Source organism: Pelodiscus sinensis, chromosome 29 (genome assembly GCF_052426305.1).
Source record: "Pelodiscus sinensis isolate ZL-2025 chromosome 29, ASM5242630v1, whole genome shotgun sequence".
Taxonomy (NCBI): Eukaryota; Metazoa; Chordata; order Testudines; family Trionychidae; genus Pelodiscus; species Pelodiscus sinensis.
Window position 1 is genome coordinate 2,367,700 of NC_143080.1, and position 18,916 is coordinate 2,386,615.

General features: G+C 64.7%; 2 protein-coding genes across 5 annotated transcripts; one reads left to right on the forward strand and one right to left on the reverse strand.

Moving 5' to 3' along the window:
• Nucleotides 1–558: 558 nt before the first annotated feature.
• Nucleotides 559–8,805, reverse strand: PNPO (pyridoxamine 5'-phosphate oxidase). Its single transcript, XM_075911690.2, has 7 exons — nucleotides 8,638–8,805; nucleotides 6,641–6,765; nucleotides 6,077–6,176; nucleotides 5,535–5,588; nucleotides 4,073–4,201; nucleotides 3,258–3,328; nucleotides 559–2,469 (listed from the first exon to the last, which is right to left on the reverse strand). The coding sequence occupies exons 1-7, from the start codon at nucleotides 8,764–8,766 to the stop codon at nucleotides 2,304–2,306; spliced, it is 774 nt and encodes a 257-aa protein (XP_075767805.2). The 5' UTR covers nucleotides 8,767–8,805; the 3' UTR covers nucleotides 559–2,303.
• A 94-nt stretch (nucleotides 8,806–8,899) lies between these two features.
• On the forward strand, nucleotides 8,900–18,328 carry LOC112545986 (uncharacterized). Of its 4 annotated transcripts, none has more exons than XM_075911642.2 (7): nucleotides 8,900–9,001; nucleotides 10,304–10,588; nucleotides 12,005–12,669; nucleotides 14,756–14,826; nucleotides 15,267–15,512; nucleotides 16,366–16,612; nucleotides 17,489–18,328. In XM_075911642.2, exons 2-7 carry the CDS (start codon nucleotides 10,374–10,376, stop codon nucleotides 17,593–17,595), a joined length of 1,551 nt encoding a protein of 516 aa, XP_075767757.2. In that variant the 5' UTR covers nucleotides 8,900–9,001; nucleotides 10,304–10,373; the 3' UTR covers nucleotides 17,596–18,328. The 4 variants fall into 4 exon arrangements, with proteins under 4 accessions (XP_075767757.2, XP_075767760.2, XP_075767759.2 ...); XM_075911645.2 differs by having other exon boundaries at nucleotides 16,429–16,612; XM_075911644.2 differs by having other exon boundaries at nucleotides 8,929–9,001; nucleotides 10,307–10,588.
• The last annotated feature ends 588 nt before the right edge of the window (nucleotides 18,329–18,916 follow it).

Consider the following 18,916-nt stretch of genomic DNA (forward strand, 5'->3'; position numbering starts at 1 on the left):
AGGAGCAGGGCTGGGAGACCGGGGCTCTCCCAGTGCACGCCCTAGATTCCGACTGGTCTCCGGCCGTGAGAAGTGGCCCGGGCAGGCTCAGGGAGAGCCCCCGGCGCAGAGCAAAGTGCTTAGGGCGTGGGGTGGGTCGCTCCGCTCGCTGCATGGGAACCTCGCCCCCCCCAGCGAAACAGCCCCTGGATCCCGATGCCGATTGGCCGGGGAGGAGGCGAATGACTCAGCGTGCCAAGGTGCGCCGGAGCCGGGAGAGGGCAGGGGTTATCAGGCTGCAGTTTCACTGGGACGCGGCCCAAGAGAGCAAACCCAGGGGAAAGCACACACAGGCTGGGGACAAGTTTCGGCTCCGAGGCTGGGCGCCCAGCGTCCCCTGCCGGAGGTTCCAGGCCTCTGCCCTCGCCTGTGTGTGGGGGGAAGAGACTGAAAGCCACAGGCCGCTCCCCCTGCCGGAGAGAGGGAAGAACGCCAAGCCGGCCCTGCCTGCTTAAGGCAGCAGTTTTCCCTTTAAGAACCGCCACGCGAGTTCGCATCCAACCACTCCCCCTTCCTGTGTCTCTGTCGGCAGGGACTTTATTTGTGAGCTGACAGCTGTAGGGAGACGTTACACAAGACGCTGTGCTGGCAAGCCAGGGCCAGGCCGGTCCCCGGCAGAACAGCCGTACGCACAGAGATTGTACAAATCACAGCCACACCAATCACAGTCACCTCAAAACAGATATTTTGGTCTTGGAAAGGGTTCAGAAAAGGGCAACTAAAATGATCAGGGGTTTGGAACGGGTCCCATATGAGGAGAGGTTAAAGCAACTGGGACTTTTCAGTTTAGAAAAGAGGAGACTGAGGGGGGATATGATAGAGGTCTATATAATCATGAGTGGTGTGGAGAGGGCCGATAAAGAAAAGTTATTTATCAGTTCCCTAAATAGAAGAACTAGAGGACACCAAATGAAATTAATGGGTAGCAGGTTTAAAACTAATAAAAGAAAGTTCTTCACACAGCGTGTAGTCAACCTGTGGAACTCCTTGCCAGAGGAGGCTGGGAAGGCTCGGACTATAACAGAGTTTAAAGAGAAGCTAGATAATTTCATGGAGGTTAGGTCCATAAAAGGCTATTAGCCAGGGGATAAAATGGTGTCCTTGGCCTCTGTTTGTCAGAGGCTGGAGAGGGATGGCAGGAGACAAATCGCTTGATCATTGTCTTCGGTCCACCCTCTCTGGGGCACCGGGTGCTGGCCACTGTCGGGAGACAGGATACTGGGCTAGATGGACCCTTGGTCTGACCCAGTCCGGCCGTTCTTATGTTCACACATGAACCACACGTCTGCCTCCGGAACCGGTTACGCTGTTGCGCCCGGAGCTAGGGTTGCCAGACGGTTTTGACAAAAATACCGGACACACTTGACATGACATCACAATCGACGTTACGTCTGATTTAGAAAATACCGGACAGTTCTAGTTTCTCAATTTGTTTCCCGGACAGAAAGCTCCAATACTGGACTGTCCGGTTCAAAACCAGACACCTGGCAGCCCTACCCAGGGAAGCCCTGGACAAAATTAAACACTTGATTACAGCTAACGACACACAACATGTCTGCGCCCCCTGGCATGAGGGCTGGCGGGTTAAAGCAGGGAGGCAGGAGACGCTTAGAGAGGCCGGCCCAGGGAGACAGGCCGGCCCAGGGAGACAGGCCGGCCCAGGGAGACAGGCCGGCCCAGGGAGACAGGCCGACTGGCCATATAATCAGCTAAAGGCCCAGGAGTATCACCTGTCAACGGCCTCTGTGAAATGAGTTTGGGGGGGTCTCAGTTACCTGTGAACCCGCAGCCACCACAATCGGTACCAAGTGCCACCATCGACGCCCTTCGTGGGCAGGCTCAGAGGTGCCAAGGCTCAGGGGGACTATGGAGGCTTCACACATCTTGGCGGGGGAAGTTCGCATGGGGAGAGAGGGAGGGCTGCCAATCTGGCTCCTCTGTGCACCACTGTGCCCTCTAATCTTTTCCATGTACGTGCAGATTTTTTCCCCATCCATGTGCAGAATAAATTTTGTTGCGCGCCGAGACCTGTGCGAATGGGCACCACCCACAGAAACAAAGAACCCAGCGGTGGGCACTCTGCTAATAAGCCGGTCGGTGCAGGAATCTCTCCTGAGCGGCCGCACAACAAACACCCCCCCCCCATGTAGTGCCTTGATTTGTAAAAGGTAAGAGCGTCGTCCTGCGAAGTGCAGGAGCCAAGGGAAGGGGGGAGGGTACAGAAGGGTACTGAAAATATCCCAGGTCTGAAATGGTCTTGGCCTTCAAGGGGCAAGCCTCTCATACACCCAGTTCCCCTCTCCCTTGTGCGCCATGGGGCCCGTGGGGGCAGCGGGGTCCCGGAGGCGCCGGAAGACGATGCGGTCATGTAAGCGGTTGGTTTGGCCCTGCCAGAACTCCACGAGGTCTGGCTTCAGGACGTATCCCCCCCTGCGGGAAGAACAGAGGCTGTGAGAGGCGCCCGGGCAAAGCAGCAGCCGAGGGGGCCCGGGAGGGGGATGCAGGCGGCCCCTTGTTGCAGGGAACAGCAGCAAAGCCGGCCAGCCTCAACCTCGACTGGCCCGGAGCACCCTGCAAGCAAAGCCAGGCGTCGGCGGGGGCGACACGCCGCCGGGTGGGAGGGTGAGGACCAAGCCGGGCGCCTTCCACCGACATCGAACAGCGACGCTGCAGGGCGGCGCGTGGCACCGGGACATTGCTAGAGGCTCCGCCCTTTGGAAAGAGCTCACCTCGGTCCCGGCCGGCCGGCTCTACCAGCCGGGAATCCAGCAGCTTGAAGGGGACCGACATCCGCCAGCAGCCGGGCTGGGGGACCCGACATCCGCCAGCAGCCGGGCTGGGGGACCTGACACGAGCCGGGCTGGGGGACCCGACATCCGCCAGCATCCGGGCTGGGGGACCCGACATCTGCCAGCATCCGGGCTGGGGGACCTGACACGAGCCGGGCTGGGGGACCCGACATCCGCCAGCAGCCGGGCTGGGGGACCTGACACGAGCCGGGCTGGGGGACCTGACACGAGCCGGGCTGGGGGACCTGACACGAGCCGGGCTGGGGGACCCGACATCCGCCAGCAGCCGGGCTGGGGGACCTGACACGAGCCGGGCTGGGGGACCCGACATCCGCCAGCAGCCGGGCTGGGGCCCTCGGGGCTGCAGCAGAGGAAGGGGCGGGGGGCGGGAGCCCAGGCCTGGCTTGCACAGAAGCTGCGTTGACTCACCAGTACGCAGGCTTTGGCACGGGTCCCTCCCGGTACAGCTCTTCCAGCTCCGCGTTCTTCTTCCTTAAATGCTGCAAGGGAGGGGGAACCGGGCTGAAGCCCTGGGCTCCCGCCATCGAGTGAGCCCAGCCCGGCCTAGAGCCCGGCCAACTCCCCTAGGACAGTGGTTCCCAACCCAGGGCCAGCCCCCCGGTACCAGCCTCCTCCTTCCAGAGCTGCTCTGCACCCAACCCCCCAGAGTCTCCTCCAGTGCCAGCTGCCAATATCAGCTCTGTCCCCAGAGCCCCCCAGCACTAGCTCAGCCTCCGGAGCCCCCCAGCACTAGCCCCGCGCCCCTCAGCTATCCCCGCGCTGCTGCCCACCTCACGGCGGCTCTGGGAGCCCGGGTGCATCACCCAGCGCCTCCCCTCCTGCCGCGGCTGTTGGGAGAGGCGGGTCCTGCCCTGCTGCTCAGCCAACCAGTGGCGGGCAGGGGCGGGGTCTCCTTCAGCCGCGGAAGAGCGCTTCCCTGCTGGCGGAAGGGCTGTGCGGCGTGGGGAAGCGGGAGGAGACTCCGCCCCTGCCTGGCGCTGGTTGGCTGAACGGAGGGGCAGGACCCGCCTTTCCCAACAGCTGGGTCAGAGTGGTGCCCGTGCCCCCCCCAGAGCCCGGCAGCCAGAGGAACACGGCCGGCGGTTGGGCACCGCTGCCATAGGAGACAGGATGCGCCGGGACACATGGCGAGGGAACGAGCGCCCCTGGGAAAACCACCGACACACCCGGGGGGGCGGGAACCCAGCACAGTATCTCCCCCCCCCCCGGGTGCCGCTGCTCACCTCCCGGTCGGGGATCACAGTGCTCTGGTGACTCACAACTGCCCCGATCTGGCTGCTCCGGGGCCGGGAGTGGAAGTAGCGCTCCGATTCCTCCTCCGGCAGCCTCGCCACAGAGCCCTCGATCCGCACCTGCAACGGCCCCAGGGAGATGGGACAGGCTGGGGGCAGCCCAAGCTCATTTTGCCAACATGACTAGGACCAGGTGTGCACGAGGCGAAAGGCAGGGACTGTGCCCTCCTCTGCGGATCCCCCACCGGCCAACGGCGCCCTCCCTCCCGCGCTGTTATCCCAGGAGGTCACCCCCCCGGGGCTGAGCTGGGGAGCAGCGGTCATTTGAATTAGGGATGTTAAGGACTAGTCGGCTATCCAAGGAGCATCTGCTTAGCGGATAGTCTCTCGGCTAGTCGATCCCCGCCCCCACCCTTATGAGCTAGAGGCAGCAAAGGGGTGGGGAGGGGGAAAGGGTACCTCAAAGCAGCAGCGCCACTCAGCTGAGCCGGAGATCAGCTGTGCGACGCTGCCGCTTTGAAACCCCACAGCAGCATTTCAAAGGGGCAGACGTGGAGCTCGGGGTCCCAAGCTGATCCCAGGCTCCAAATGGCATTTCCCCAGAACCCGGAGTCAGCTGGGGAGCCCCCCGCTGGCCCCGGGCTGCACGTTCCAAAGGAGGAATGCGGAAGTGCCTCTCGACTAGTCAATGAACCGCATTTTAACATCCCTCGTTTCAATCACCCCGCGACCTGCAGGGCCGAGAGAGCTCCAACGTCTCTCCAGAGGCTGGCACCGCCGGGGACAGCCAACCCAGTGGCCCCCACTGCAGGCAGTCCCGAGAACGTCTAGAGACCCCACCTAGAACTCAGCTGGGCTCTCTCCCCGCTGCCCGTCATTTCACACCCAGATTTCCTGCCCCCATAAGAAACCTGCTGCTCCCTCCCTTCTTCCTGCCGGATGTAGCTGACCTGCAAACGGTCTACTACCCAGAGCCAAATCACCGGCCGCTGGAACTCAACGGTCCCGCTTCTTGGGACTACCCTTCGGCTCCACGTCCCAAAAGTGCTGCTGGAGGGCAGGGAAACTGCGACCCCTTGCTAGCCCAGAGGCAGCTGCTTTCCAAGATGTCTGAGCACAGCCTGGCCCCGGTGCCGAGCCCGGCACGCTTCGGGAGCGGGAAGAATGCGACCCCGTGAGCCGGCCGAGTGGCAGAGTCCAGGCACCCATCCCAGGTGCTGGCGAGCCGCTTTGGAGCGTCTGAGAAGCCCCCCTCCCCAGTGCAAGACGAGCAAACAGGGGCTCCGTTCCACACTCGAGAGCGACCCGCGAGCAGGCTGCACCTGCCGTATCCCACCCAGACACGCCTCAGCCGGGCGTCCCAGCGACCGAACACAATGCCGACGCTGTGTTCGGGGTGCCGAGCCCCCCCCCACTCAGCCGCTTCCTCCCCCGGCCTGGGAGCGCAACTCACCTGGCGGTTAAGGGGCTCCCAGTAGAAGACGATCGTAGCAAAAGGATTGGAGTCCTGAAGACAAAACACAAACCAAAGGGTTTCATCCAGTGGTTCGGAATGGAAAGTCGAGAGAAACGCCCCGCCCAGCCCCGACTCTGCCCCATGGCTTGGGGCCAGGAGGGACTGGAGAGCAGGACAGAGCCCGCGAGGCTCACAGGGGGTGCCAGCCTCCGCCTCCCTTGATCAAGCAGACTGGGGAGTGGTGGACGTCCCCTCCCCCCCCGGGGTCAGCACTGCCCAGGGCACTTTGGTCCTTAGGCATGGCTGTGGGTGGCACTTCTGTCCTCCGTGCCCTCCTGGTGCAGACCACGAGCACCCGGCAAGTCATCGCCCTGCCCTTCACCCGGGCAAAGTCCAAGTTCCCACCGAGACACAGGCGAGGGGGCGGCCTCCTGCCTCGCTGGCTCCCGTCTTCGTCCTCGAGCGCCCCCCACTCCCCCTGCAACCTGCCCTGAATCACAGACCCGCACAGACCCAGGAAGCCACGAGGCGGCTCTCACCAGCTCCTTTCCTTTGCGGCTCTCGTGGTTGGTGAAGAAGCGAAAGCCATGCTGGCTGAACCCCTTCAGGAGCAGCATGCGGGCAGAGGGCCGCCCGTCCCTGAGCCAGGGAAGAAACGCCACCGGTCAGCAGAGGAGTGCCACCGCGGGCAGAGACACCGCTGGCCTGCCCGTACCCAGGGGAAGGGAACCTGCCCTCTTCCTGCACCCGGGGAGGATCAGTTTGTGATGGGAAGGAAGGCATGCTTCCCCCACTCTCACCCTGTCTCTCATTCTAGACAGAAGCACAGTACAGCTTTTGGGATTAGACCCCACTGGAGCCAGTCTACTGGGAGGGGCAGGCCAGCTGCCCGACGTGACAGGGCAAATACCCAACCCAGAGCTGTGCCCCGCTCCTGACCAGCACAAACACGTCACAAGCCGCCTCCTTCCCTCCTCGCCCGGGATACGCTAGCTGGCAGGGCACCGTGCTTGCAGGAAAGCAAAGGAGGCCTCCCAAAGACGCAGGCCGGAGAGATTCTGGGCCAGCAAGTAACTTGGCAGCGGGTCCCTGGCAGTGCCCACCTGGTGCAGGTGGCCAAGCACATAGCATTGGCTTCGCCGATTGAGGGGCACTGCCTGGCCTCTTCAAACCACACGGCAAACTGCTTGATCGGGTCGAAGGAGGCGAGATGTTTCTCCTCAAAGGCCTGCCCGGGACAGAAAGGGAGCCAGGAGGCACATCTGAGTGTTTCCGGTCCCCACACCTCAATCTCCATGCACCATCCCGAACCCTGCTGTCCAGGGAGGCCAGTCAAGGATGCCGGGCGAGATGCCGAGAGCACAGAAGTGTAGCCCCCCCCCAACTCCCAGCCTGCCGAACACCCGGATTATCCCCACCCGAAACGTTGCTTCAAGTCACACAGCGAGTCAAAACTGAACCTAGAGTCCTACCCCAGCCCTGGGCCAGCCAGTGGGGAACAGTCCTGGCTGCTTGTTTCATAGACTTCTGATTTTTTGTAGGTCAGCTAAGCTCTGTGAAGCAGCCGCCTCGTCCCAGACGGTTGCCAGTCTTGGCGGTTAAAAGCATGGCTTGGGAGTCAGGAGACCAGGATTTTAGCTCCAGTTCCGCTACTGACTCACTGCGTGACCTTGCCCTCCCTTCGTCTCTGTGCCTCAGTTTCCCACTGTATGTCAAGCACGGTATTTACGCCCCGCACTGGTTGTTATGAAAATTAATTCACTGGGTTTAATGTGCGCAGAGTCTTAAGAGTCTTCTTCATGGGAAAGCTGTTACCTGTTATACAAATATAATTACAGGCATGGCGTTTCCCAGACACATTGACTCTGGAATAAATGGGGGGGAGGCTTAAAATCAATGCTTCTTAAGTGACATAAACTAACCTGACAAAAGGCCTTCTCATACCAGCATAAGAGCGACCCACATATGGCTTATACCCATACAGATGCAATATAAACTCACACCTTAGCTTATCCTGTTATTACTCTCCTGTGTAGCCAAGTACTGGCCTGACGGGCAGGCTGCTAAAGCCAGGCACGGCTCTGTGGGTAACATAAGAACAGCCACATTGGGCGATATCAAAGCTACAGCGAGTCCAGCAGCCTGTGTCCCGACAGTGGCTAATTCCAGGTGCTCCCGAGGGAATGAACAGAAGAGGCAATTATCACATGCCCCCTCCCCTGTCACCAATCCCAGCTTCTGGCAGTGGGAGGTACAGGGAGAACCAGAGCAGGAGGGAGGAGGCGTCCTGGGGAATCTAACTAGCTATTGAGGGACCTGTCCTGTGAACTTATGGAATTGGTTGTCAAACCGGGCTGTAATTTCTGGCCTTCCCACCGTCCCCTGACAAGGGCCCAGGCTGGCTCTGCACAAGGGCCCCACCCTGGCCCCCGGAGAGGACCCGGGGCCTCAGAGGGCATTCCTGGGACCCCGCCTTGGGCGAGCGCAGGGCAGGATCTAGGGGAGGGAGCACTGCGCATCAGCTGACCCGGGGAACCTGTGGGGGAGGGGAGACTGGGCACCCCATCTGTATGGGGGGGCAGAGATATTTTCAGCCCCCCCCTTCCTCCTCACTGCCCCCCCTCACCTCTCTATTTGGGCCCCTCCCTCCCCAAAATAACCTGGGACACCCCCATTGTCCCAGGTGCCCCCCTCCTCTTGCAGCCCCCTCCCCAAAGCCCCACCCCCACATGGCCCCCCTCCTCCCACGTGACTCTCCCATGTGCCCCTCCCCTCCTGTAGCCCCCCCCCACGTGCCCCGCCCCCATCAGGCCCCTCCCCTCCTTTAGCCCCCCCCACGTGCCCCTCCCCGCACAGGCCCCTCCCCTCCTGTAGCCCCCCCCCACGTGCCCCGCCCCCATCAGGCCCCTCCCCTCCTCTCCCCCCCCACGTGCCCCTCCCCCGCACAGGCCCCCCCACTTGCCCCGCCCCCATCAGGCCCCTCCCCTCCTTTAGCCCCCCCCACGTGCCCCCCCCCGCACAGGCCCCCCCACTTGCCCCGCCCCCATCAGGCCCCTCCCCTCCTGTAGCCCCTCCCCCGCATAGGCCCCTCCCCCCTCACCTCCGCGTCCCCCCGGTAGCTTTTCCGCAGCGGCCCCAGGTCCATGGCTGCAGCCGGCCCCTGCGCAGGGCTACGGGAGCCGAGCCGGGCCCAAACGCGCAGCCCCCTCCGCGTCGCGTCACGGATCATCGCCCCGCCCCTTTGGGGAGGGGTCAGGACGCGGGACGTGCCGCACGTCGGGGCGGGGCGGGATTGCAGGCCACGCCCCTGCCCCAAGCAGCCAATAGGGGGGCTGCTGCCTAGTGTCCAATCGGGAGGGAGACAGGGCCTCGCCGCAGCCAATGGGGAGGCGGCGGGGGCGGGACTCGGGCGACCAGGAAATGGTGTCAGGGCTGTAAACAGGCACATGGAGGGGATGTTAAAGGTGCAGTGTCGGGGGGGGCAGAGGGAAGGGGCAGACAGGGCGATGTGGGGGGGCAGAGGGAAGGGGCAGACAGGGCGATGTGGGGGGGCAGACAGGGAAGGGGCAGACAGGGCGATGTGGGGGGGCAGAGGGAAGGGGCAGACAGGGCGATGTGGGGGGGCAGAGGGAAGGGGCAGACAGGGTGATGTGGGGGGCAGAGGGAAGGGGCAGACAGGGCGATGTGGGGGGGCAGAGGGAAGGGGCAGACAGGGCGATGTGGGGGGCAGAGGGAAGGGGCAGACAGGGCGATGTGGGGGGGCAGAGGGAAGGGGCAGACAGGGCGATGTGGGGGGTAGAGGGAAGGGGCAGACAGGGCGATGTGGGGGGGCAGAGGGAAGGGGCAGACGGCGATGTGGGGGGCAGAGGGAAGGGGCAGACAGGGCGATGTGGGGGGCAGAGGGAAGGGGCAGACAGGGTGATGTGGGGGGCAGAGGGAAGGGGCAGACGGCGATGTGGGGGGCAGAGGGAAGGGGCAGACAGGGCGATGTGGGGGGGCAGAGGGAAGGGGCAGACAGGGCGATGTGGGGGGCAGAGGGAAGGGGCAGACAGGGCGATGTGGGGGGCAGAGGGGGGCAGACAGGGCGATGTGGGGGGGCAGAGGGAAGGGGCAGACAGGGCGATGTGGGGGGGCAGAGGGAAGGGGCAGACAGGGCGATGTGGGGGGCAGAGGGAAGGGGCAGACAGGGCGATGTGGGGGGCAGAGGGAAGGGGCAGACAGGGCGATGTGGGGGGGCAGAGGGAAGGGGCAGACAGGGCGATGTGGGGGGGCAGACAGGGAAGGGGCAGACAGGGCGATGTGGGGGGGCAGAGGGAAGGGGCAGACAGGGCGATGTGGGGGGGCAGAGGGAAGGGACAGACAGGGCGATGTGGGGGGGCAGAGGGAAGGGACAGACAGGGCGATGTGGGGGGCAGAGGGAAGGGGCAGACAGGGCGATGTGGGGGGGCAGACAGGGAAGGGGCAGACAGGGCGATGTGGGGGGGCAGAGGGAAGGGGCAGACAGGGCGATGTGGGGGGGCAGAGGGAAGGGGCAGACAGGGCGATGTGGGGGGGCAGACAGGGAAGGGGCAGACAGGGCGATGTGGGGGGGCAGACGGAGAGGGTGCTAATCAGAGAGAAGGTTGGAAAGCTAAGTGAACCCTAACCCCAGGGACAGTGTGGAGGTGGGTGCCGGGAGGGGGATGAAAACGGGCGTTTTTACACAACCCTTTTTGGTTTCTTTTTTCCTGCTGGAGCCTTCCAAGCTCTCTCCCTTTTTTTTGCAGCAGGCCGAGGTTTCCTCCTTCTCTGCCCAGGCCACTTCCCCCGGGCTGGCAGCTGTGCTTATGAGGGCCAATGGCTGGCGTTGTCACTGATCTGCAGGCCCTGCAGAGCCATCTCCAGGCCATGGAGCGGGGAATGGGGAGTGGGGAGCAGCCGGACGATCGCCCCCTGTACAAACTGCCTGAGCCTGGACTGGAAGGTGCTGCTCTCTGCGGCCCTGACTTCCAGCAGCCCCAGCAACTGGAGCTCCCGGAGTGCCGAGGACACATCCCCCCAGAATGTACCAGGTAGGAGGGGGAGTCACCCGGCTAGACCCTGGAGAGTGGGGGGGTAGGCCTGATGTGACTTCTCTAGGAAAGTGGTGTGGTCTAGAGCCAGGAGCGCTCAGCAAAGCTTGGCTGGGCTGCTGGGTGACCTTGGACAAGCCAATTCATAGACTCCTAGAGCTGGAAGAGACCTCAGAAGCCATCAAGTCCAGCCCCCTGCTCTAGGCAGGACCAACCCAACTAAATCAACCCGGCCAGGGCTTTGTCAAGCCAAGACTTAAACACCTCTAGGGATGGAGACTCCACTACTTCCCTAGGGAACCCAGCCCAGTGCCTCACCACCCTCCTAGTGAAATAGTTTTTCCTAATATCCAACCTGGACCTCTCCCACCACAACTTGAGCCCATTGCTCCTTGTTCTGCCATCTGTCACTACTGAGAACAGCCTCTCTCCAGCCTCTTTGGAACCTCCCTTCAGGAAGTTGCAGGCTGCTCTCAAATCCCCCCTCACTCTTCTCTTCTGCAGACTAAACAGACCCAAGTCCCTCAGCCTCTCCTCGTAGGTCATGTGCTCCAGCCCCCTAATCATTTTGGTCGCCCTCCGCTGGACCCTCTCCAATGCGTCCGCATCCTTTCTGTAGTTGGGGGCCCAGAACTGGACACAATACTCCAGAGGTGGCCTCACCAGAGACGAATAAAGGGGAATGATGACATCTCTGGATCTGCTGGCAACGCTCCTCCTAATGCACCCTAATATGCCATTCGCCTTCTTGGCTACAAGGGCCCCTGTTGACTCATATCCAGCTCGTCATCCACTGTAACCCTCAGGGCCTTTTCTGCAGAACTGCTACTTAGCCAGTCGGTCCCCAGCCTGTACCAATACTTGGGATTCTTCCCTCCCAAGGGCAGGACTCTGCACGTGTCCTTGTTGAACCTCAGCAGATTTCTTGTGGCCCAATCCTCCAATTTGTCTAGGTCACTCTGGACCCTATCTCTGCCCTCCAGCGTATCCACCTCTCCCCCAGCTTAGTGTCATCTGCAAACTTGTTGAGGTGTGATCCATCCCCTCAGCCAGGTCATTAATAAAGATGTTGAACAAAACCAGCCCTAGAACCAAACCTTGGGGCACTCTGCTTGAAACCAACCGCCAACCTCCGAATACGCTGCCTTTTGAATTCTGCTGCAAGCCACCAGCCTGAACTCTTGTGGTCAGTAAAGGCCCCCTGGCACTTTTCACAAGCTTTCGCCCTGGGCTGGAGGCGCCATGAATTCCCCCTGCAGCTGCACGTGGCTGTAACTTTCTCTCTGTGTTAAATAGCTGCCACGTACCCCCCCAGAGGTGGCTGCATTTCACTGGCGGGCGCTTGCCCCGTATTCGGAGGTGGTAGGGAATGGTGTGATTTATCCTTCTTCCCTCTTGGCTTTTGTCTGCTTCCAGCGCCCACCTCCCTGGAGCCCTGAGCAGCCTGGGCCGGCCCAGCCACCCTCTGCTGGGTGTGGAAGAAGAAATCAAGCACCGGAAACGACCCAGGCTCTCCAGCGGACCCCTGGCCAGTCCCAGCCTGGTGGCTCCCTTCCCTCGTGCGCTGAGCGGGCCAGAGACCGCGCCCCCCTTGGGACACGTCCTTCCGAGCAGCAGCCTGGATCTACCCAGCAGACGCCCCCAGGACGGGCTGCCGCACGCCAGGACTTCGGACGCTCCCAGAGGGGTGCGTCCTGGGGCCGTGGGGCTCTGCAGGCCGGGCGCGGAGCAGCGGGAGTCTCCGGCCCCGAATTACGGACATGAGGACGGCTGCCCGTGGAGCAGCCGGGCTCCCCTGGGGGGCAGCAGCGCCAGCCGTCGAGCGAGTAGGGTCTCGGGTCTGTACGTGGAGCTGATCAAGGAGCTGGAGCTGCAGGTGTCGGAGCTGCGGAATCTCCTGGCCTCGCGGGAGGAGGCCGCCCTGTGGCAGGAGAGGAGGATCCGGGAGCTGGAGCTGGAGAACCAGCAGCTGAAGAGCCAGCTCCGGAACCTGGAGGAGCAGAACGACCTGCTCTCCAGCAGCAGCGGGGCAGGGGCCGCAGCTGCCAGGGCTGGGCCGGGGCCCGGAAATAGCTGTGTTGGTAACTCAGCCCTCCTTCCTCCTTGGCTTCCTGGCTTAGCTGGGGAGGCAGTTTGCAGCTGTGCCAGCTTCGAGGCCGCTAGCCCAGGCGTGGCCTGCTGGGGTCTGCATCCCCCACTCAGACCAGAGGCATCAGGGCATGCAGGGAGGGGTCCCCTTATCCTGGCGCGTCAGGCCTGGGCCCCAGTTTGGGCAGATGGACCAATGGCAAACCCCCTGGCGAGGGCCCTACCACATTCACAGCCCTGAAAACCACGTCCCGGACAGGGAACCCTGGCTCGCCCCCTGCACCCTGGGCTTTGGGGAGCTTTTGCCCTCCCCTATGACGAGTTCAAGGTATTTCTCAAATTGGGGTCGGGGGCAACGTCCCCTCCAGTTTTTCCTACCCATGCACAGAATACATTTTGTTGTGTGCACCAAGGCATGTGAAGATGTGCACCACCGCGAGAAACACGCTGCTGCTCAGCTGGGCGGCACTGGACTCTCTCCGCCGCAGCGCTCGGCTTCCAGGGAACCCTGAGCCGAGGGTCATTTTAAGGGGGGTTGCAACCCTGATTCTATGGCCGTGCTGCCCTCCGAGCCGAGTGGCGGCCGAGCAGCGGCCGTTGGCCGGGGGCCCAGCTCTGAAGGCTGCGCCCCGCCAGCAGCAGCGGAGTCACCAGCGCTGGGCCTGGCCCTCCTCCCTTCGGGCTTCAGAGCTGGGCGGCCAGAGGGTAGCGGCTGCTGACCGAGGGCCTACGTCTGCAGGCGGCAGGGCAGGGCAGGGCAGGGCAGGGCAGGGCAGGGCAGGGCCGTCCCACCCGTCCTCCTGCCCACCTGCTGACAGCAGCTGCCTCTGCTTTTCTGGGCTCCCGGCCAGCAGCCGCTGCTCTCCGGTTGCTCAGCTCTGAAGGCAGCAGCACTGCAACCCCCCCCCGCCACACCCGAACCGTGTGTCCACTGCCCCCTTCCCCACTCCGGGGGGGGTCGGGCCCCCTGCAATCCCCCCCGCCACACCCGAACCGTGTGTCCACTGCCCCCTTCCCCACTCCGGGGGGGGTTGGGCCCCCTGCAATCCCCCCCCCGCCACACCCGAACCGTGTGTCCACTGCCCCCTTCCCCACTCCGGGGGGGGTCGGGCCCCCTGCAATCCCCCCCGCCACACCCGAACCGTGTGTCCACTGCCCCCTTCCCCACTCCGGGGGGGGTTGGGCCCCCTGCAATCCCCCCCCCCGCCACACCCGAACCGTGTGTCCACTGCCCCCTTCCCCACTCCGGGGGGGGGGGCCCCCTGCGGACCCCACTGCAATCCCCCCCCCCCCCCCGCCACACCCGAACCGTGTGTCCACTGCCCCCTTCCCCACTCTGGGGGGGGTCGGGCCCCCTGCAATCCCCCCCGCCACACCCGAACCGTGTGTCCACTGCCCCCTTCCCCACTCCGGGGGGGGGTCGGGCCCCCTGCAATCCCCCCCCGCCACACCCGAACCGTATGTTCACTGCCCCCTTCCCCACTCCGGGGGGGGTCGGGCCCCCTGCAATCCCAGCGCCGCCGATCCAGATGGAAATCAGGACACGGCTGACTTCTAAAACCCGCCGGCCGGGACGTGGACCCGAACGGGCCGTGAAGTTGGCAGGGCCCTGGGAAGACCCGTGGGCGGGCTCTGGGCTAGGCCGCGGGCTCCGGCCTTCCGCTGCGTCTGGCAGGGCCCCCCCCCCGCAGGCTCCCCCCTCCAGCTCGGCAGCGGGGGCTGGAACGCGCGGCTCTACCCCCCGGGAAACTCTGCGGTGCCAGCTCTGTGGAGGGGCCCCGGGGGGGGGGTCCCTGGAGAGCGCAGGGCAAGAGGCAGGCGCCAGGCGAGCCGCGGGGCAGATGGCGAAGGAGCCGGGGGGGGGCGGGTCCCTGGAGAGCGCAGGGCAAGAGGCAGGCGCCAGGCGAGCCGCGGGGCAGATGGCGAAGGAGCCGGGGGGGGGGGTCCCTGGAGAGCGCAGGGCAAGAGGCAGGCGCCAGGCGAGCCGCGGGGCAGATGGCGAAGGAGCCGGGGGGGGGGGGATGGGTTTCCCGCGGGCCGCTGCCGCGCTCAGCTCGGTCTCTGTGCATCTCTCCCCAGACATCAGCGGGAGCAACCTCCAGTTCCTCAAGGGCCTGGTGGGGCTGCTGGAGAGACACGCAGCCCTGCAGGTGGGTGCCCGGCTCGCCCCGTCCCACCGCCCGCGCGGGGAGGCCACAGCGGGGCGCCCGGAGCAGAGGCCAGCGTCGGGCCCCGGGAAAGGTGGTCCAGGCCGGGGCGGGGCGCGCTCGGGGGAGATGACCCCACGCCTGCCTGGCAGGATGCGGTCGCTGGTCGCTCCTCGCCCCCCGCCCGTATCCGAGCCCCATTGGATCGCTCCAGGCGCACGCCGGGTCTCTGAGCACCCCGCTTGGTGTTTCCCCGACCTGTAAGCCAGGCCGCCGATTTAACGTTCCTGCGGCTCCCTCTGCCCCCCCCGTTTCTCCCCACTGGGGGGCAGAGAATTGGAAGCAGGCAGAGCCAGCACTGTGGGGGGGCCCAGGCAAGACGGGGGAGCTCGTCCGTCACCCCCTTTCCCCCCACGCCTGCCAGCGGTTCCCTCCTCTTGCAGGCCAGCGGCCTCCCGCCCTTCTGCTCTCTGGGCGGGGGGGAGCAGCGGTGCCCCCCAGCTGAGGCCCCCCAAAGCTCCCCGCTGTGGCGGATGCAAGCGGGGGTCCCCAGCGGCCTCCCACCCTGGCTGAGCACGGAGGACGGCTCGGCGAGCCCCGCCCCCCTCAGCGACACCGCCGGCTTGTGGGAGGAGAACCTGCAGGACACGCTGCCCGACGGGACCCCGGTGTGGGCCTCGCCCGTGGAGGTGGGTGCTGCTGCTGGGACGCGGCCGGAGGGGGCCCTGAGAGGGCGCATATGGGCAGAGTGGGGGGCTAGGAGCCCGGCCCAGCCTGGCCCTAATAGACGCAGCGGCTGCTCCCCAGCTTCTCTAGGGCTTTTCCCCAGGCCTGGGTTTGCGACCCCCCCCGCCCCGTTGGGCTTGAAGGCTCCGGAGCCAGCGATCCTGCCCTCGAGCCAGCCACACCCCTGCCGGCTCTTCTCGCGGGGCGCCAGGCAGGCTGTCCACGGGGAACAGGAGGCCCTAGACCGACAGCCCTCGGCTGTGGCGGGCACGCAGGGGAGGGCCTGGAGCAGGGAGGCCAGCCCCCTGGGTTCTAACCGTGGCTGCAGGATGGCACGTCCTGTACCGGTGGGAGATGAGTCAGGACCAGGGGGCCCTGTAAGCTGGACGCTCAGGTGGCTGCTCAGGAGATTCCCGTGCCGCCCAGCTGATTAGCAGTGCACCCACAGCTGGCACCGTGTGGTGTCTACTGGTGGTGCACATGCCTCGGTGCATGTAACAAAATTTATTCCACTCACCAATGGAGAAAATTAGAGGGAACACTGGTCAGGACTCATGGGTTCTCGCTCTGCTCAGTCGGGCATGCTGTGCGCCCAGAGGCCAGTTACTCAGCCTTTCAGTGCCTCAGTTTCCCCATCTATAAAGCGGGAGCCACTATCCCTCCCTGGAGGTCGCTGGAACAGGGCCTGAGGAAGGACCGCTGAGGGGCGAGGCCATTGCCTGTCTAGCCTCCCTGGTGGGGTTTAAGGACATCTCCCTAGCCTCCAGGCCCCCACCGGGAGCGGAATGACAAGGTCCCTCTCTCCGTGGGCCCTAGGAGAACGGGCGGACCAAGCTGGAGCTGATCCCCAACTCAGGAGTCTACATCACCCCCCACCAGCTGGACGACCTCTCGCAGGTCCCCACCGACAAGCCCAAGCTGATGACCCGCCGCCTGCTGGATTACTTCTTCTCCCGGGAGACGCTCGCCAGGTCCTCGGCCACCGGCCAGCGCATCGCCCACAACAACACGACCATGGAGAAACCCGTCCGCCTGCCGGTGGCTGTGGTCACCGCCATCAAAGGTAGGGGGGCGGGCAGGGCGAGCGCTGAGATCCCGGCCTGTTGCTTCCTGCGGCTCGCCGCCCTGGCCCGGCCGGGAGAGGGCCGAGCAGGCGCAGAACGGGCAGGGCTCCGGGGTGGGCATTGAATGCAGGGGACGCAGCCTGATTGAACCGAGGGCGGGCACTGGTCATACTGGCTCTGGGGGGTCGTGTCCTCCGTGGGGCCAGGCCCATCCTACCCTGCCAGGACACCTTGGTCCTAAGCTAATGGGACGCTCCTCGGCTGGACCTTGTGGGGCAGAGGTGGGGGGAACCACGCAGCTGGCGTAGGCCAGGGAAGTTCGAGCTTCTGCCCCACACCTCGCCCGGCCGTTCGGTTCGCTGCCGCCCTGCCGGGGTGGTGATGGCGGCCGGGGAGTGGGGCTGCTGCCCCCGTGGCCACGCACTGCCCCAGGGAGAGACCGATTCTCAGTCCCCGATGAGCTGGGCTTGATTGGAATTGGGGAGCTCAAGCTCGGAGCCCGTTCCCAGCCCCCTCCCATCTGCCTTCCCGGCCTGCTCAGCGGGGTAACTAGTGAACCGGCACCCGGCCACAGCCCAGCGCGGACGGGGACTGCTCCAGCCCAGCCAGGCCCAGCGCGCCGGGCCGCAGGCCAGTTCACCCGTGAAGTTAACTTGGGATTTGACAACCCTCCGCCAAGCCGCAGGGCAAAGCCATAGCGCCTCTGGGCTGAGCGGGGGACCGGGCGGGGTACGGCCGTAGCCATCGCACCCCTTGGCTGGGCCCTGCCTGCCTGGCACGCCGGGGTCTGGAGTCCTTCCTCTCCCTGGACCCCGCCAGAGCCAGAGCCAGCGCCGGCCTGTGGCTTTGCTCCATGTCTCTGCCCTCCCCCCCAGAGTACGTCACCAAAGTGTGCGGCAGGGGCTGCAACTTCAACGCCGTGATCAACAGCAAGTGCGGCACGTCCCGCAGGGCCGTGAAGAAGATGATCAAGATGGAGTAAAGGGCCCTGGAGCCGGCCGCCGGCTCCAAACACTCCTCCGAGGGCCCATCGCCCCCACGGCTGGCAGCGGGCGGCTCCGGCTCCCTCCCACGCAGTAACGGGGGGAGCGCGGCGGGATCGGCCGCCCCTGCCTGCAGGCCCGATGGGGGCAGCCGTGGGGGAGCTGTTCTTTCGCACTTTACACAATGCACCCGGGGGCGGAGGGGCCGGAACGCGGGGACTGGCGCCTTGGCGGGCGTGTCCGGAGCAGAGCGGCGGAGATGGAGCAGGGGGCGTGTTCGGCAGCAGCAGCTCCCATGTTCTGTTCGGACAAGGCCCCGCGGCGCGAGGGCTGATCCAAGCCAGGAGGCTGAACGCACCTGGGGGCGAGGGGATCCCAGCTCCGCTACCGGCCTCTCCGCCGCCTCCGGGCAGCTCTCCCGCCCGTCAGACTGGAGAAGGGGCCCCTGCTGTAGTCCGGGCCCCCCCAGCCGGAGCAGGGAACGTCTGCTTGGAAACATTCACCAGCCTGTTCGCAGACCCGGCGTGACTCTTCGGCGCGAGGGGGGATTGCGTCTCGCGCGCCGCGGGCAACGCCTGGCTCGCAAGGCAGCTTCTCTGCGCGCTGCAGGGGTCCGACTTGAACAGGGGACGAGACTTTCTCTGTAAAAAAAGTTCCCTTAAGTAAATACATTGTAAATAAAATAGCCCCTTCTCTTCCCCCTTCCCTAATAAAGACTGGATGGGAGCAGCGCAGGCTCGCTGGTCTCTGGTTACTGCTCCCCAGTGTAGACGGGCCCTGCTGGAATTGACCCTCCGGGGGTTGCCAGAGATTCAAACTAGCATCTCAGCCCAACCAGCACAGCCTCCCCTCCTGCCCCAGAGGCTGAACTGTTCCCCCCCCAAACCCCCCCGGGAGGGATGGGAAAGAGAATTCAAAGTGGCCGGTTCGCTGTGGCCGTTGCCCTCCTCTGGCAGGCTCAGAATGGAGCCGTTTCCCACATCACAGGCTGCCGCCAGCTGGCTCCTGCTCTTGCTTCCAGATGTAAACGGGGGTGGGGGGATGGAGGGAGGGGGACACTTTCCATTGACTTTAGATCCTGCGCCTCGCCCCCCCCCGGTCACTGGCCGCTTTTGAAAGTCCCAGGCTGTAGTTTTTCCTGCCCCATGCTGGTGGAGGGGGCTCGACCGAAGGCCTCTGGGTAGCTACAGCGCAGGGCCAGCCCTGGAGAAGGGGGTTCAGGCGCCAGCCCCCTCCGGGGCGCGGGGATCATGGCAATTGGTTCATCTCACCCGGGCACGCGTCCGTGGAGAAGCAGCAGCGCGTTTCACAGGGGCAGGC

What these genes read in the sequence shown, in the direction of transcription:
- PNPO (XM_075911690.2), bottom strand. Translation starts at nt 8,766, where the DNA reads ATGATCCGTGACGCGACGCGGAGGGGGCTGCGCGTTTGGGCCCGGCTC. An exon ending in GCCGCAAAGGAAAGGAGCTG is followed by an intron (nt 5,589 to 6,076) that starts GTGAGAGCCGCC and finishes TTTTGTCTTCAG; the next exon opens with GACTCCAATCCTTTTGCTAC. An exon ending in GTGCCAAAGCCTGCGTACTG is followed by an intron (nt 2,470 to 3,257) that starts GTGAGTCAACGC and finishes TTCTTCCCGCAG; the next exon opens with GGGGGGATACGTCCTGAAGC.
- LOC112545986 (XM_075911642.2), top strand. Translation starts at nt 10,374, where the DNA reads ATGGCTGGCGTTGTCACTGATCTGCAGGCCCTGCAGAGCCATCTCCAG. An exon ending in ATCCCCCCAGAATGTACCAG is followed by an intron (nt 10,589 to 12,004) that starts GTAGGAGGGGGA and finishes GTCTGCTTCCAG; the next exon opens with CGCCCACCTCCCTGGAGCCC. An exon ending in TGTGGGCCTCGCCCGTGGAG is followed by an intron (nt 15,513 to 16,365) that starts GTGGGTGCTGCT and finishes CGTGGGCCCTAG; the next exon opens with GAGAACGGGCGGACCAAGCT.